The sequence below is a fragment of the Stegostoma tigrinum genome, chromosome 11 (genome assembly GCF_030684315.1).
Source record: "Stegostoma tigrinum isolate sSteTig4 chromosome 11, sSteTig4.hap1, whole genome shotgun sequence".
In the NCBI taxonomy this organism is placed as follows: Eukaryota; Metazoa; Chordata; class Chondrichthyes; order Orectolobiformes; family Stegostomatidae; genus Stegostoma; species Stegostoma tigrinum.
Window position 1 is genome coordinate 39,821,650 of NC_081364.1, and position 15,649 is coordinate 39,837,298.

Genomic DNA, 15,649 nt, shown 5'->3' on the forward strand with positions numbered 1-15,649 from the left:
ACACCTCTGTAGCCACAGGTGAGGTGCCAGAGAACTGGAGAAATGCTGACACTGTCCTATTATTTTAAACAAAAAGAGTGGAAGGGTTAGATCAGGAAATTACAGACTAGACAGTTTAATCTTGGTGTTGGGGCAAGTTATTAGAAAGAATTAAGGCACAGAATAAAGAAGCACTTGGTGAGACGGGGTTAATTGGAATAGTGGGCATGGGTTTAGTAAAGAAGGGAACTTGGGAAGTAACCATGTATGTCATACAAGATCACTTTGATGCTACATCAGTTTGAGAGAATCTGTGGGATGGGCTGGGAGGGTGCATTGGCCAAACTGACTGGTTTCATTGCTGACCAGCTTGAGATTTGTCCAGCTGTGTGCACAAGTTCCAAGGAGTCCCAGTCCTCCTGCATTGTCTATGTTTACATAAATATAAAAAACACGGTTTTAGATTGATTTTAGGAGGTATGTTGAGGTTCTTATATAGTTGTTTTGAGGGATGTTGATGTCTCAAAGCTCGGTTTAGTTAGGGTTTACTATGGTTAGGCCTACTTCTTGATTATCCAGAATATTAGATCAACCAGCACACCCATGGTCCCATAGGTACCGGTTAATAAAAAGTTTTCTGTATTCACTTGTGTTGCCATAGCCTCCAGGGCTTTGGGCCAAGAGCTGGAAAATGGGATTAGCGTAGTCCTTCTGTAAGTATGATGACAAGTACTGTACACAGTATCCCAGATGTGGTCTCTCCAATATACTGTACAACTGAAGCATAACCTCCCCACTCGTTCATTCAAGTCTCCTCACAATAAAACAAAACATTCCCCCCTCACAATAAAAATGTCCTGATTACTTGTCGTACCTGCTACAATTCACACATGAGGACACCCAGAACATTTTGCATCTCACAGTCCTGCAATGTCTCACCATTTACATTATATGTTTTTTAGATAATATTCTTTCTGCCAAAATGTTCAATTTTGCTTTTCTCCCCCCATGCTGTGTTCAAATTTACTAAATATCAAGACAGATCACATGAATTTCTTGGCAATTCACAACTCCTCCATTCCTCCTCTTCCCCGCACCCCACTCCAATGTTGATGACACAGCAGGTTATTACATTTCATTAAACTTCACAATGGATTACAATTCTTAACTTTTGCTTATCTAGCCTTGAAACTCCCTCTCATGAACCATTATATCAAGGTTTGTCTCAATGACTGCTCTTATTCTAGTTGGTCACCCTCCTTTCTTGGGTTTTCATTCATCTGACTCTGAAACTACCCTTGGCACTCACTCAGGAACACCTCAAAAGGGAAAACTATTAAAAACACAAGTAGTACTTGGAAATAAACAAACATACTCCGGATACAATGCATCATCCTCCGACACTTCCGCCATCTACAATCCGACCCCACCACCCAAGATATTTTTCCATCCCCACCCTTGTCTGCTTTCCAGAGAGACCACTCTGTCCGTGACTCCCTTGTTCGCTCCACACTCCCCTCCAACCCCACCACACCCGGCACCTTCCCCTGCAACCGCAGGAAATGCTACACTTGCCCCCACACCTCCTCCCTCACCCCTATCCCAGGCCCCAAGATGACTTTCCATATTAAGCAGAGGGTCACCTGCACATCTGCCAATGTGGTATACTGCATCCATTGTACCCGGTGTGGCTTCCTCTACATTGGGGAAACCAAGCGGAGGCTTGGGGACCGCTTTGCAGAACACCTCCGCTCCGTTCGCAATAAACAACTGCACCTCCCAGTCGCAAATCATTTCCACTCATATTCCGCTTGGGAATGCTGCAGCCCAATGGTATCAATGTGGACTTCACCAGCTTCAAAATCTCCCCTTCCCCCACCGCATCCCTAAACCAGCCCAGTTTGTCCCCTCCCCCCACCGTATCCCACAACCAGTCCAGCTCTTCCCCTCCACCCACTGCATCCCAAAACCAGTCCAACCTGTCTCTGCTTCCCTAACCTGTTCTTCCTCTCACCCATCCCTTCCTCCCACCCCAAGCCGCACCTCCATTTCCTACCTACTAACCTCATCCCACCTCCTTGACCTGTCCGTCTTCCCTGGACTGACCTATCCCCTCCCTACCTCCCCACCTATCTTCTTTTCTCTCCATCTTCGGTCCGCCTCCCCCTCCCTCCCTATTTATTCCAGAACCCTCACCCCATCCCCCTCTCTGATGAAGGGTCTAGGCCCGAAACGTCAGCTTTTGTGCTCCTGAGATGCTGCTGGGCCGGCTGTGTTCATCCAGCCTCACATTTTATTATCTTATACTCGTACTGGAGATCCATTTGAAATATAGGAGACAAATCAGATCAATAGATGTCACTTAAGTTTTACTGGCTTTTCCTTCTGGGACAGTAACAGCTCCTTCCTGACAGCTACCCTCACTGAGCGAGTCATGTTCCTGGGAATTTTCTCCCTAGCTCTCTTCTTGCTCAATTGCATTAAACAAAAACTGTCTGCAAGCTTTTCAACACCCACTCTCTCATCAGTACACAAATATTAATGCTCACAAGCTTTTTGAGCCCCTTATGGCTTCCTCAGTACAAATTCAGCAAACCTTCCCACTTTCTTGATTTCCCCAGGGTTTCTACTGAGCCCTGACTCTAACTCTTACCTGCCTAATACTTCCAAGAACTCCCGGAATTATAACCGCACAGAGCCTTCCAGCTGCTCTTTATTCCTCACTAAGTCCCAACACAGAATTTGTGGAGTTTTGTCATCTTCCCAGTTGTACAGTTAACTACATCACTCTTAACATGGGGTCTGTTCTATTTCTCACACCCTGACTCACTGCTGTTAACTTTGAACTCCTTTTCAGCGAACCTCACTGTTGTGAGTAACCTATCAAAAACCTTACATTACGATTTGAATATTGTCACTATTTGCTTCAATCACTCCTTGTGATCGCACGTTTCCCAGTCTTAACGTGTCTCAGTGCAGTCTGAAGTCCTTACTAGATTTCTTGCTGACTCTTTCATATTGAAGGTCTCTAGCATAATCTTTCCCCAAGTATTAGAAGAATCTCTTTGTAGTGTTCAGTTATCTATTTTACCTCATGCAATCACCAAGTAACAGCTAACGGTTTTCATTTACTTAAAATAGCACCTTCTCCAATCTCATAAGCACCTCGTCTCTACAGGGCATGTGCAATTGATGCGTTCAGTGATCTGAATAGAGGCATCAGCTGTGACTTAAACATAAAATGTCAAACATTAAACTACTGTGACATACATCATTTCCTTATATCAATTACCTTCTGAGGACCTCTGAATTACATCAATAACTGAAGGGAAACCTGCAGGACCGAAGGTCAGCCCCACTCAGAATTAAGACCCTTGCAAACTCATTTCAATTCAGTCCTTTAGAGGAAAACAGAGAGAGATGGCCATGAGCCTGTTCAGCTGCAAGACAGATAGATCCATGCTCCAGTTCTCATCCTCTTTCAGCATTCAATGTTTTCTAAAAGTGTTCAACATTCTGATCATGTCATTTTATTTCTCTATAATTCTGAATTAGAAAACAATTCACAGCAGGTTTCATTTGGATCAATCCTGATTTAATCATTCGGATCCTCAACCCTGCAGGCACATCAATAATAAATATTTGGATTTTTCAAAAATTAGGAACTATTTCAGAAATTGCAAACAACATTTAAACATATAGCGTAACATTTATATATTGGCTAAATATTCCTAACACTGGGCAACATTAGTCCAGGAAGTGGATGTAAGCTCATTCATTTAATAGTGGAATTTAATTGTTTAGCATATCAAATGATGAACAAACTGCAGCAAAATTTGCTTGATAACCTTATCCAAGCCTTTGTTACCTCGAGATTGATGATTCTAATTTTATTTTAATACCTCACAGGTCTTCCAAATTTTGCCCATCATTAAATTGATGTCATTCAAAACTCTAGCTCGAACAGTTCATCAAATTCACTAACACCTTTCACCCCAAGCTTAAGTTCACCTGGACCATTTCTAATACCTCTCTCTCCTTCCTGGACCTCTGTCTCCATCTCCAGCAACCACCGAGAAATCGATATCCATTTCTAGCCCACCGACTCCCACAGCTACCCAGAATATACCTCCTCCCACCCACCTTCCTGCACAAATGCCATCCCCTATTCCCAATTCCTTTGCCTCTGCCGCATCTGCTCCCAGGATGAGGCATTCCACTCCCGTCCATCTCGGATGTCTTCGTTTTTCAAGGATCACAACTTCTCCCGGTCAGCCATCGAGAACGCCCTTGACCGTGTCTCCCGCAACTCCTCCCTTACACCCCCTCCCCGCAATAAAAACCAAAACAGAATCCCCCTTGTCCTCACGTACCACCCCACCAACCTCCGGATGCAATGTATCATCCTCCGACACTTCTGCCGTCTGAAATCCGACCCCACCACCAAAGACAGTTTTCCCTCCCCACCCTTAACTGCTTTCCAGAGGGACCACTCTCAGTGACTGCCTTGTCTGCTCCACACTCCCCTCCAGCCCCACCATACCCGGCACTTTTCCGTGCAACCACAGGAAGTGCTATACCTTAATTCAAAAATAATAAGGCCAATGGTGGTCATTATTGTTTATGCACAAATCAGGCAGCAACATCGGACAAGCAGAGATATGTAGTTACAAGCAAAAATATGGAGTCGATTCGATTCACAGAAGGTTGAGGTTTCTATTCCCAATCCAGAAACCAGATTACAAATTCTCGACTGATACTTCGAAACAGAATCATTGAATCCCTACAGTGTGGAAACCAGCTGTTCAGCCCAACGAGTCCACACCGACCCTCCGAAGAGCATTCCAATCAGAGCCACCCCCCTACCCTGTCCCTGTAATCCTGCATTTCCCATGGCCAATCCAGCTATCACCTTCTACATATCTGGACAGTATGGGCAATTTAACATAGCCAATCCACCTAGCCTGCACATTTTTGGAGGGAGCTTTGCACTGTCACGGGTTCTATTGTTTGATAATATGCTAAACCAAGACTCCATTTGCCCTTTTATATTTCCATAACAGCTTCTGAAAGAAACGCAGGAATGTTTCTACCCCCATATCCTAGGCAATATTTCCTCAACCAGCATTAATGAGTAGATTATCTGTGCATTATCACTTTGCTGTTATAGGAGCTTGCTCTGCGTAAATTGCAACCGTTGCACATTACAACAGTGGCTGCAGTTCAGAACCAAGTCAATTATAGTAAAATTCTTTTCGGTGTTCTGCGAAACCAAATTGCAAGTCTTTCTATCTCTGGCTGAGATCAGTTATTCCAGTACAGACCAGGGAGCATAGAAAAAATAAGCACAGATGCTGGAAATTCAAAACGAAAACAGGACCTGCTAGAGAATGTTCTGAAGAACGGACTTCAAATGTTACCTCTGCTTTGTCTCCACAGATGCTGCCAGACCTGCTGAGTTTGTCCAGCAATTTGTTTTTAAATGGGGACTTTCCTGTTGTGAATGTTACATGAGCTCAGTAGAAGAACTGGCAGTTACTTGCAAATTAATAATTGAGGTGAATGTCTATTTATTCATACTGGTCAACTTCTACCTGTTGAACATTCTGACGCTGTACAAAAATCAATTCGTCACCAAGGTGACTGATCCACTGCTTTTGCAAGTACCAAGAACAGTGGATTTTGATTCAGAAATATATTCTGCTGCATAATTAACGATAACAAAAGCAATAAACCAGCCAAAGCATTGAATTGTACTTTTGGGAAAATGAACCATTTGAGCTGCAAGAGGCCATTTATGTGGGATGCATCAATACATTAGTCATTAAACTATTAAATGAATTCAAACAAAATTCAGAGAAAAACATAAATGTAGAGTCAGAAAATACAAAGTCAGTACATGAGAAAATAGAAAGCAATCTAATTAAAGTAAATTGCAAAAACAACCATTGGCATAATCTTCCATCCAAGATTAACGGTTGCACTATTTAACAGACATTGTGTATATAAACAGAGCATGTTTTTAACACCTTAAACTTGTTTTCATTTGGAGTACTTACACTAGTTTCAAATTGTGGTTGCAGAGTATCTTCAGCAAAAATATGGAATTTTATCTTATTTAAGCTAAAGAGAAGAACTGATTTTAACATGGTCATTGTTTCTTCAAGCCGGTCCCCACAAGCTACCACCGCTAAATGCATCCATTCTTCTCTGCGCCATGTATGTTGGCGAAACACTGGTTCATTAGGACTTCTGAAGGGAAACAAAATATTGGGGAATATTGATCAGTCAAAAATCTAGCATTTCAGCTTTAAAAATGTACACTGCCAGTTCAGGCTTCTTCTTTCTCATTGGAGTTCTCTCACTGTCACAAATGGCATACGGTTATAAACATGCTCATTAACTCTTGCACACCTCAGCGGGTTGTAGGATGGACACAAATCCCAGGCAACAGATTTTATGCATCAGTCAATACCAGAAATGTTCAGATATTTTTCTACATTATCTCTCCTTCGCTTTATTGAAAGATGAAGGATCGTTTTTATTCTAAAAAACTACTGTTACAGTTTTATCCAAATAAATTGCCTGCTACATCATTCAAAGAATCTGAGAATTTACAGCAGAGGACAAATCCATTTGCCCTGCATGCAGCTTTGATAAAGCTCTTTAGTTTGTCACATTGCCCTAGCCTCCACCCAGATTCATGCATTCTTCCCCCCCTGTTACTATACAGTTCTTTTTTGGAAGAGACGAAAGTGGCTGAGTCAGAGATACGAGTTTCTGTCAAAGTCTTAAGGAATAAGGACAAAAATGAAGTAATGTGGAGTTAGGTCAGAAATTAGTCATGATGGTACAGAATGGAGTGGCTAATTAGCCAACCCTGTTCATATTCACTCTCACATATGACCAATTCAAGACTCACTCAGAAACAGACCTTACAAAAAATTGAAAAATTAAAAATGCCAATGGAGAAGAAAGTCTTTCAAGCATTGTAACGGAGGCCAAAAAAAAACCCTCTACAGTCAGTCAGTCATTCAGGAAGCAGTAATTGGGAAACAGGAGGCTTCATGACATCAAAACTGAGCAAGGTGAACTGTGAACTGCAGGCAAAGAACCGAACCTCAGTACACTGATCAGAGCCAAGAATGCTTTCAAATTGAAGCTGAATCTGTAATCTTTCCAATTAAAGACTAAACATTGAAACACTTTCCAAGTCTGGAGAGAATATTAGAAAACAAATCAAAGCCAAAAGAGAAGTGCTTTTACACAGAAAACCTCTGTGCACACCTGAGGAAGTTAGCAGAGGAATTCAACTGGTGATCTCAGGAATTCAAAGTGATAGAACACATTGATGCGTTTGTTTCAAATCCATTTCTTAAAGTTCACGTGAGCGGGTTGGCTACCAAATTCCATCAGGCATTTGATTACAAAACAGCGGAGTTGGTATGGAGATAATTACAGTGTGGAATGAAAGTCAGATCAAGGAACAGTGATTTTTAGAGACTCAGTGTAAACCATGACTTTTAGCATCTAGTGTGTTTTAAAAAGTGAACGTTCACTTTGACTGCACATACTGCTGTAAAGCAATCTTCTTCCAAATGAAGAAAAATCAAGCCCAAGTTTCAAACCCGCCTCACAAGTACCCATTTGATGGATTGTACATGACAAGCATCTCAACATGCAGGACAACCCAAACTTCAAGGCACTGACAGATAACATACAGTCACAGGTGTCTCACTGAGACATATGGAGTAGTGGACCAATTAAATAAAATATCAGGGAGACTAAATTTATATAGCACAAATTAAAATAGACTGTTTATTCTACATTTTCCTATTTTGCAGTTTTTCTCTGCCCTTCAGGATTCCTGGGTATCCCCTGGAGTTTCTGCAGGACTTAGCTTTACATTTACTTTGATATAATCATTCTACTGTCATACACCAATAATCATTGCCTAATGACAAGTATTGCTCCTGCTCATGATACCTTTTCAGCAACTGATCTGCTGGACTATTCTTGATGATTCTCATAATAAATGTTCTGACCTTTGTGCACTCTGTCAGATTTTATGAGATGCAAAAATTGATCAGAAATTTCCCTCAGTTGTTAGCCAGATATTGGTATTGCTGAAGAACAAGATTCCATGTCTTCTCCAGAATATGATCTCCTTTACCTCCCCAATCCACTGTTGATCCTATCAGTGTATTTGCTATTACTTGCACCTTACACAAAACACAGTATGCCATATTCCTATCGTAAGGACGAAATATATTCTATTTTCAGTTTGTACTTCAAATAAAAGTCTGGATTGCTGTGTTGCAGAGAATGAACAAGTTTTTTTATATAACTTGAAGGATAAGTGGAACCACATGGGGTGTTCATTCATTAGTTACATAAGACAATGTAGCTTTTAGAGAAGTTGCACTTGGTACTTTTGGTTGAATAAAAAATGCCCAGCAAAACCTTTTGGATTGGCTTTAAGTTCTGGCTTATGACGGAACCAATAAAAAAGGAGTAGCAAAACTCCGTTGTGAAAGTGTACAGCCAGGACTGAGCTCTGTCTCTTCCCCTCTACGAATAGAAGAAAATCGACATTAAGTGATGCTGAAAAGAAGTTCAAAATCAAGCAAAAGGTCTGCATCCAACTGAACAGGTATCAAATTGAGGATCACCTCAACTGACAACAACACAATATAATTACAAAAACCCAATACAGGATTGTTCAAAAGTCATGACATTCACTCACCTTTTATTTTGGACTTTTGATCTCAAGATTTGGTTCCTTTTTCCCCATATCTTCCACCCACAATATTCCTGCTAAATTGTTTGTCTGCCTGTCTTATCTGTCCCATTTGTCAACAAATGTGATGACTGGATTTTAAAAAGGTATAATTTATATTTTCATATTAGTTATTAATAATCCATTTTGCCATTTGTTAAAAGAAAAGCTCGTTACAATAAATAACTTTTTTTTGATCATCGATGAAACCTGGTATGAACATCTTTTATAGAGATAACACTGTGAAGCTGGAGGAACTCAGCAGGCCAAGCAGCATCAGAGGAGCAGGAAAGTTGCTGTTTTGGGTCGCGACCCTTCTTCAGAAATGGGGGACGAGAAGGGGATTCTGAAATAAATAGGGAGAGAGGGGGAGGCAGATAGAACATGGATAAAGGAGAAGATAGGGTGAGAGGAGACAGACAAGTCAAAGAGGCGGGGCTAGAGCCAGTGATGGTGAATATCGGTGTGGAGTTAGGGAGGGGATAGGTCGGTCCAGGGAAGATGGACAGGTCAAGGAGGCGGGATGAGGTTCGTGGGTCGGAGGTGGGGTTGGGGCTTGAGATGGAAGGAATGGTTGGGAGGCAGGGACTAGCTGGGCTGGTTTTGGATGTGGTTGTGGGAGGGGAGATTTTGAAGCATGTGAAGTCCACATCGATGCCGTTGGGCTGCAGAGTTTGCAAGCGAAATATGAGTTGCTGTTCCTGCATCATTCGGGGGCGTAATCGTGGCAATGTAGGAGGCCCAGGATGGACATGTCGTCCGAGGAGTGGTTAGGGGTGGGGAGGGAGTTTAAATGGCTCGCGACTGGGAGTGTAGTTGCTTGTTGCGAACTGAGTGGAGGTGTTCTGCAAAGCAGTCCCCAAGCCTCCACTTGGTTTCCCCCATGTAGAGGAGGCCACAATGGGAACAATGGATACAGTAGATCACTTTAACAGATGTGCAGGTGAACATCTGTTTGATGTGGATGGTCTTCTAAGGGCCTGGATGGGGTGAGGAGGGCAGGTGTAGCATTTGCTTCAGTTGCAGGGAAAAGTGCCGGGGGTGGTGGGGCAGACAAGGGAATCACGGAGAGAGTGGTCCCTCCGGAAAGCACATAAGGGTGGGGAGGGAAAAATGTCTCTGGTAGTGGAGTCAGATTGCAGATGGCGGAAATGTCAAGGATGATGCGTTGGATCTGGAAGTTGGTGGCGTGGTACGTGAGGACAGTGGGGATTCTGTTTTGGTTATTATTGCGGATAGGGTGTGAGGGGGAAGAGTTGCGGGAAACACGGTCGAGGGCATTTTCGATCACTGTGGAGGGGAAGTTGTGGTCCTTCAACATAAAAGAGGACTTCTGGAATGTTCAGGAGTGGAAAGCCTCATCTCGGGAGCAGATGCGGCGGAGGTGAAGGAATTGGGAATTGGGGATGGCCTTTTTACAGGGAGGTGGGTGGAAGGAGGTGTATTCTAGGTGGCTGTGGGAGTTGCTAAGCTTAAATTGGATATTGGTTTCCAGGTGGATGCCTGAGATGGAGACAGTGAGGTACAGGAAGGAGAGAGAGGTGTCAGAGACAATCCAGGTAACATTGGAGGTTGGGGTGGAAGGTGTTAGTGAAGTGGATGAACTTTGAGCTCCTCTTGGGAACACGAGGCGACGCCGAAACAGTCATTGTAACGGAGGAAGAAATGGGGGATAGGGCCAGTGTGCCTTTGGAAGACGGATTGTTCCATGTACCCCACAAAGAGGCAGGCATAGCTTTGGCCGATGCGGGTGCCCATGGCCACCCCCTTTGTCTGTAGGAAGTAGGAGGAATTAAAGGAGAAGTTGTTGAGGGTAAGGACGAGTTCAGATAAGCGGATGAGAGTGTCAGTGGAGGGGTCTGGTTGGGCCTGCAGGACAGGAGGAAGTGGAGTGCCTTTAGGCCATCTGCATGGGGAATGCAGGTGTATAGGAACTGGAAATCCATAGTAAAAATGAGGTGTTGGGGACCAGGGATTTGGAACTTTTGGAGGAGGTGGAGAGTGTGGGTGGTTTTACGAACGTGGATAGGGGGTTCCTGGACCAAGGGGGAGAAAATGAAGTCCAGATAGGTGGAGAGGTGTTCGGTGGGGCAGTCATGTTTGTGGGTTTTGGGAAGCTTCACACTGTTATCTCAGATTCTCCAGTTCCTACTATCTCTGAAATAATTTTAACCCCACTGCAGAACCTCTTCTCAGGATGCCCACCTTAAAGAAGTTACTCTCCTCCCTCTGGAAAAACCTCAGTTCATCGCTGTCCCACTGCAACCCTCTCGTACTTTCTTTGGCCCCGCAGCTGCTCAACCATGTCCTAAAGCAAACCAGGTACTACAGCCCCATTTCCTTTCTGAATACCTGCCTACGGAACGGGGTCATCCCCAACGGGATAAAGGCTACATTTAAACCTGCCAAAAATTTGGCCCCAACCGTGACGACTGCTACAATCAGAACGTTGATCTCCTACAGAAGTGTTTCTCACTGTGACTTCTGAAATACACACTCGCTGCAATGTGCCGGCATCTCCAAATACTATAATCAAGCCTACCCCAACTCACCGCCTCCCTCTCCCAGACCTGCAAAGGACCTCGATAACAAAGCGTGAAGCTGGATGAACACAGCAGGCCAAGCAGCATCTCAGGAGCAGAAAAGCTGACGTTTCGGGAAGGGTCTAGGTGCAAAACGTCAGCTTTTGTGCTCCTGAGATGCTGCTGGGCCTGCTGTGTTCATCCAGCTTCACACTTTATCTTGGATTCTCCAGCATCTGCAGTTCCCATTATCTCTGCAAAGGACCTCTTCTGTTTTTAATCCTTTGTAAGGCCAACAATCTGAACTCTCAATTTTACTCGGTTTTATGAGACACTATCAAAACCGAAAATACTTTAAACTCACTGGTGCTTGCCACCATACCCAGAACCTTCCCCACCATGTGCCCGCCGCCATTAGCCATGTGGCCACCTTCAGAGCACCAAAGGTTTCCACAGATGACATCACATCCGCTGTCAGCAGGTACGCCACTTCTGATACAACCGACGCTATCAACACCGCTGCTGAAGCCACCGCCTCCATTTCTGAGGCCAACACAGACAGACATAGAGGACACCATCGCCACCAACATCCCCAATTTACTGGCCGACGTCGCTCCACCCACCGCCTTCACAGCCGGCATCACTAGACAAGACAGTAACGCCCAGCCCTGCCAGGTCTTCACCATCCCCACAGACCTCCCCCTTACCGAGGACGAATGGTCAGCTCTCAATAAAGGACTCACCTTTCTCCATCTCCACCCACACATTGAACAGTTTTTCTGCCGCCTCCGCGCTTATTTCTTTAACCGTGCGCCTAACCCTCCCTCTACTGACCCCTTCTCCCGCCTCCAACAAACCCCCTCCTCCTGGACACCACCCCGAGGCCTCCTACCCTCCCTCGACCTCTTCATCTCTAATTGTCCCCTCCACTGACACCCTCATCCGCTTATCCGAACTCGTCCTCACCCTCAACAACTTCTCTTTTAATTCCTCCCACTTCCCACAGACAAAGGGGTGGCCATGGGTACCCGCATGGGCCCAAGATATACCTGCCTCTTTGTAGGTTACATGGAACAATCCTCTTCCAAAGTTACACTGGCCCTATCCCCTATCTCTTCCTCTGTTACATTGATTTCTATTTCGGCACCACCTCGTGTTCTCAAGAGGAGCTCGAACAGTTCATCCGCTTCACTAATGCCTTCCATCCCGATCTCAAGTTTACCTGGACCACCTCTGATACCTCTCTCTCAGTCTGTCTCCATCTCTGGCATCCACCTGGAAACCAATTTCCATTTTAAGCCTACGGACTCCCACAACTACCTAGAATACTCCTCCTCCCACCCACCTTCCTGTAAAAATGCCTTCCCCTATTCCCAATTCCTTCACCTCCACTGCAGCTGCTCCCGAGATGAGGCATTCCACTCCCAAACACCCCAGATGTCTTCCTTTTTCAAAGACCGCAACTTCCCCTCCACAGTGATCGAAAATTCCCTTGACAGTGTCTCCCACAACTTATCCCTCACACCCCCTATCCACAATAATAACCAAAACAGAATCCCCCTCGTGTTCACGTACCACCCTACCAGCCTCCAAATCCAACGCATCATCCTCCAACATGTCTGCCATCTGCAATATGACCCCACTACCAAAGACATTTGTCCACACCCTCCCCACCCCACCCTTAACTGCTTTCCGGAGGGACCACTCTCTCAGTGATTCCTTTGTCCGCTCCACATACCCTCCAGCCCCACCACACCCGGCACTTTTCCCTACAACCGAAGCAAATGCTACACCTGCCCCAACACCTCCCCTCTTAACCCCATCCCAGGCCCTAAGAAGACCTTCCACATCAAACAGATGTTCACCTGCACATCTGCCATTGTGGTATACTGTATCTGCTGTTCCCATTGTGGCCTCCTCTACATCGGGGAAACCAAGCGGAGGTTTGGGGACTGCTTTGCGGCTCGCAACAAACAACTACACCCCCCAGTCATGAACCATTTAAACTCAGTCTCCCACCCCCCCAACCCCTCGGATGACATGTCCGTCCTGGGCCTCCTGCATTGCCACAATGACGCCACCTAAAAGATGCAGGAACAACATCTCACGTTCCGCTTGGGAACCCTGCAGCCCAAGGGTATCAATGTGGACTTCACAAGCTTCAAAATCTCCCCTCCCCCAACCACATCCCAAAACCAGCCCAGCTAGTCCTCGCCTCCCTAACCATTCCTCCCATCTCAAGCCCCACCCCCCATCTCCTATCCACTAACCTCAGCCCCCCTCCTTGAACTGTCCATCCTGCCTGGACTGATCTATCCTCTCCCTAACTCCCCACCTAGACTCACCTTTACTGGCTCAATCCCCACCTCTTTGACCTGTCTGTCTCCTCTTACCCTATCTTCTCCTTTATCCACCTTCTATCCACCTCCGCCCTCTCCCTATTTATTTCAGAATCGCCTTCTCGTCCCCCATTTCTGAAGAAGGATCTCGACCTGAAATGTCAACTTTCCTGCTCCCCTGATGTTGCTTGGCCTGCTGTGTTCAGCCAGTTTCACACAGTGTTATCTCAGATTCTCCAGCATCAGCAGTTCCTACTATCTCATGAACATTTTTTATCTTGGATAGTGATCACAGTGAGGCAAATTAACCATCCTTGTGATTAAATTGATCTTATTTCAAATTTGTGGAATAGTGGACTTGTTTCCTACATGCTCTTATTTTGGGGTTGAGACAGGGTTTTAATGGCTAAAAAGTCTGCACTTTTATTTGCTTAGATGCACGTTTGAAATTTCTATTCATACCAATAGTTTTACTGAAGGCTTGTGATCCAACTCAATCTGAAATTTTAGTTCCATAAGCTAGTCTGTGAACCTTTTATATGTCCTTTAACTGCTAAAACTCCCTTCTCTATGGTTGTCAACATCCACTTAGTTTATGTCAAAATACCTGATTTTAAAAAGTTTTTCAATGTTTTGTCTATTTGTGCCTGAACATGGACTGCCCCTAGTACTACGTTGATGATGCATTTGCATCTACTGTGGCGAATAAGCCTAAATTGTGCTGTGCAAAATCATTAAGAGAAAGCAATTTTTCCTTAATCCTTTCAGAAACTGCAGTCTGTTCCTGACTCTTTACGGGTTATGTAAGACTGGCTAAGTTACAGATAAACATTCCTACTTGATTTATCACGCTTTAGAAGTGCCACATTTAATTTACGTACTGCAGTACCAGAAAAACACTGATGGCTCTTATCTTCCTTGGAACAACCGTGATGTTTTGCCCTTGGATAATCTGTCCTAGATCTATAACAGTCAGACATTTAAGAGAATTGGCATTCTTTGTTTAGTGTGAAGTCACGACTTAAACACATGCCTAATCCAATGGCTATATTTCCTCGATAATAAAATGTGAGGCTGGATGAACACAGCAGGCCAAGCAGCATCTCAGGAGCACAAAAGCTGACGTTTCGGGCCAAGACCCTTCATCAGAGAGGGGGATGGGGGGAGGGAACTGGAATAAATAGGGAGAGAGGGGGAGGCGGACCGAAGATGGAGAGTTAAGAAGATAGGTGGAGAGAGTGTAGGTGGGGAGGTAGGGAGGGGATAGGTCAGTCCAGGGAAGACAGACAGGTCAAGGAGGTGGGATGAGGTTAGTAGGTAGCTGGGGGTGCGGCTTGGGGTGGGAGGAAGGGATGGGTGAGAGGAAGAACCGGTTAGGGAAGCAGAGACAGGTTGGACTGGTTTTGGGATGCAGTGGGTGGGGGGGGAAGAGTGGGCTGGTTGTGTGGTGCAGTGGGGGGAGGGGATGAACTGGGCTGGTTTAGGGATGCAGTAGGGGAAGGGGAGATTTTGAAACTGGTGAAGTCCACATTGATACCATATGGCTGCAGGGTTCCCAGGCGGAATATGAGTTGCTGTTCCTGCAACCTTCGGGTGGCATCATTGTGGCAGTGCAGGAGGCCCATGATGGACATGTCATCAAGAGAATGGGAGTGGGAGTGGAAATGGTTTGCGACTGGGAGGTGCAGTTGTTTGTTGCGAACTGAGCGGAGGTGTTCTGCAAACCCTATTCCCAATTCCTCCGCCTCCGCCGCATCTGCTCCCACGATAAGACATTCCACTCCCGCACATCCCAGATGTCTAAGTTCTTCAAGGACCGCAACTTTCCCCCCACGGTGATCGAGAACGCCCTTGACCACGTCTCCCGCATTTCCCGCGACACATCCCTCACACCCCGCCCCCGCCACAACCGCCCCAAGAGGATCCCCCTCGTTCTCACACACCACCCTACCAACCTCCGGATACAACGCATTATCCTCCGACACTTCCGCCATTTACAATCCGACCCCACCACCCAAGACATTTTTCCA

General features: G+C 45.2%; 1 protein-coding gene across 2 annotated transcripts in view; it reads right to left on the reverse strand.

Moving 5' to 3' along the window:
• gxylt2 (glucoside xylosyltransferase 2) overlaps positions 1 to 15,649 on the reverse strand; it is a 52,260-nt gene that overhangs the window by 23,569 nt on the left and 13,042 nt on the right. For both annotated transcript variants that reach the window (XM_059649920.1, XM_059649919.1), the window contains exon 2: positions 6,039 to 6,231. In XM_059649920.1, coding sequence (XP_059505903.1) covers positions 6,039 to 6,231 — 193 coding nt within the window. The remainder of the gene's footprint in view (positions 1 to 6,038; positions 6,232 to 15,649) is intronic.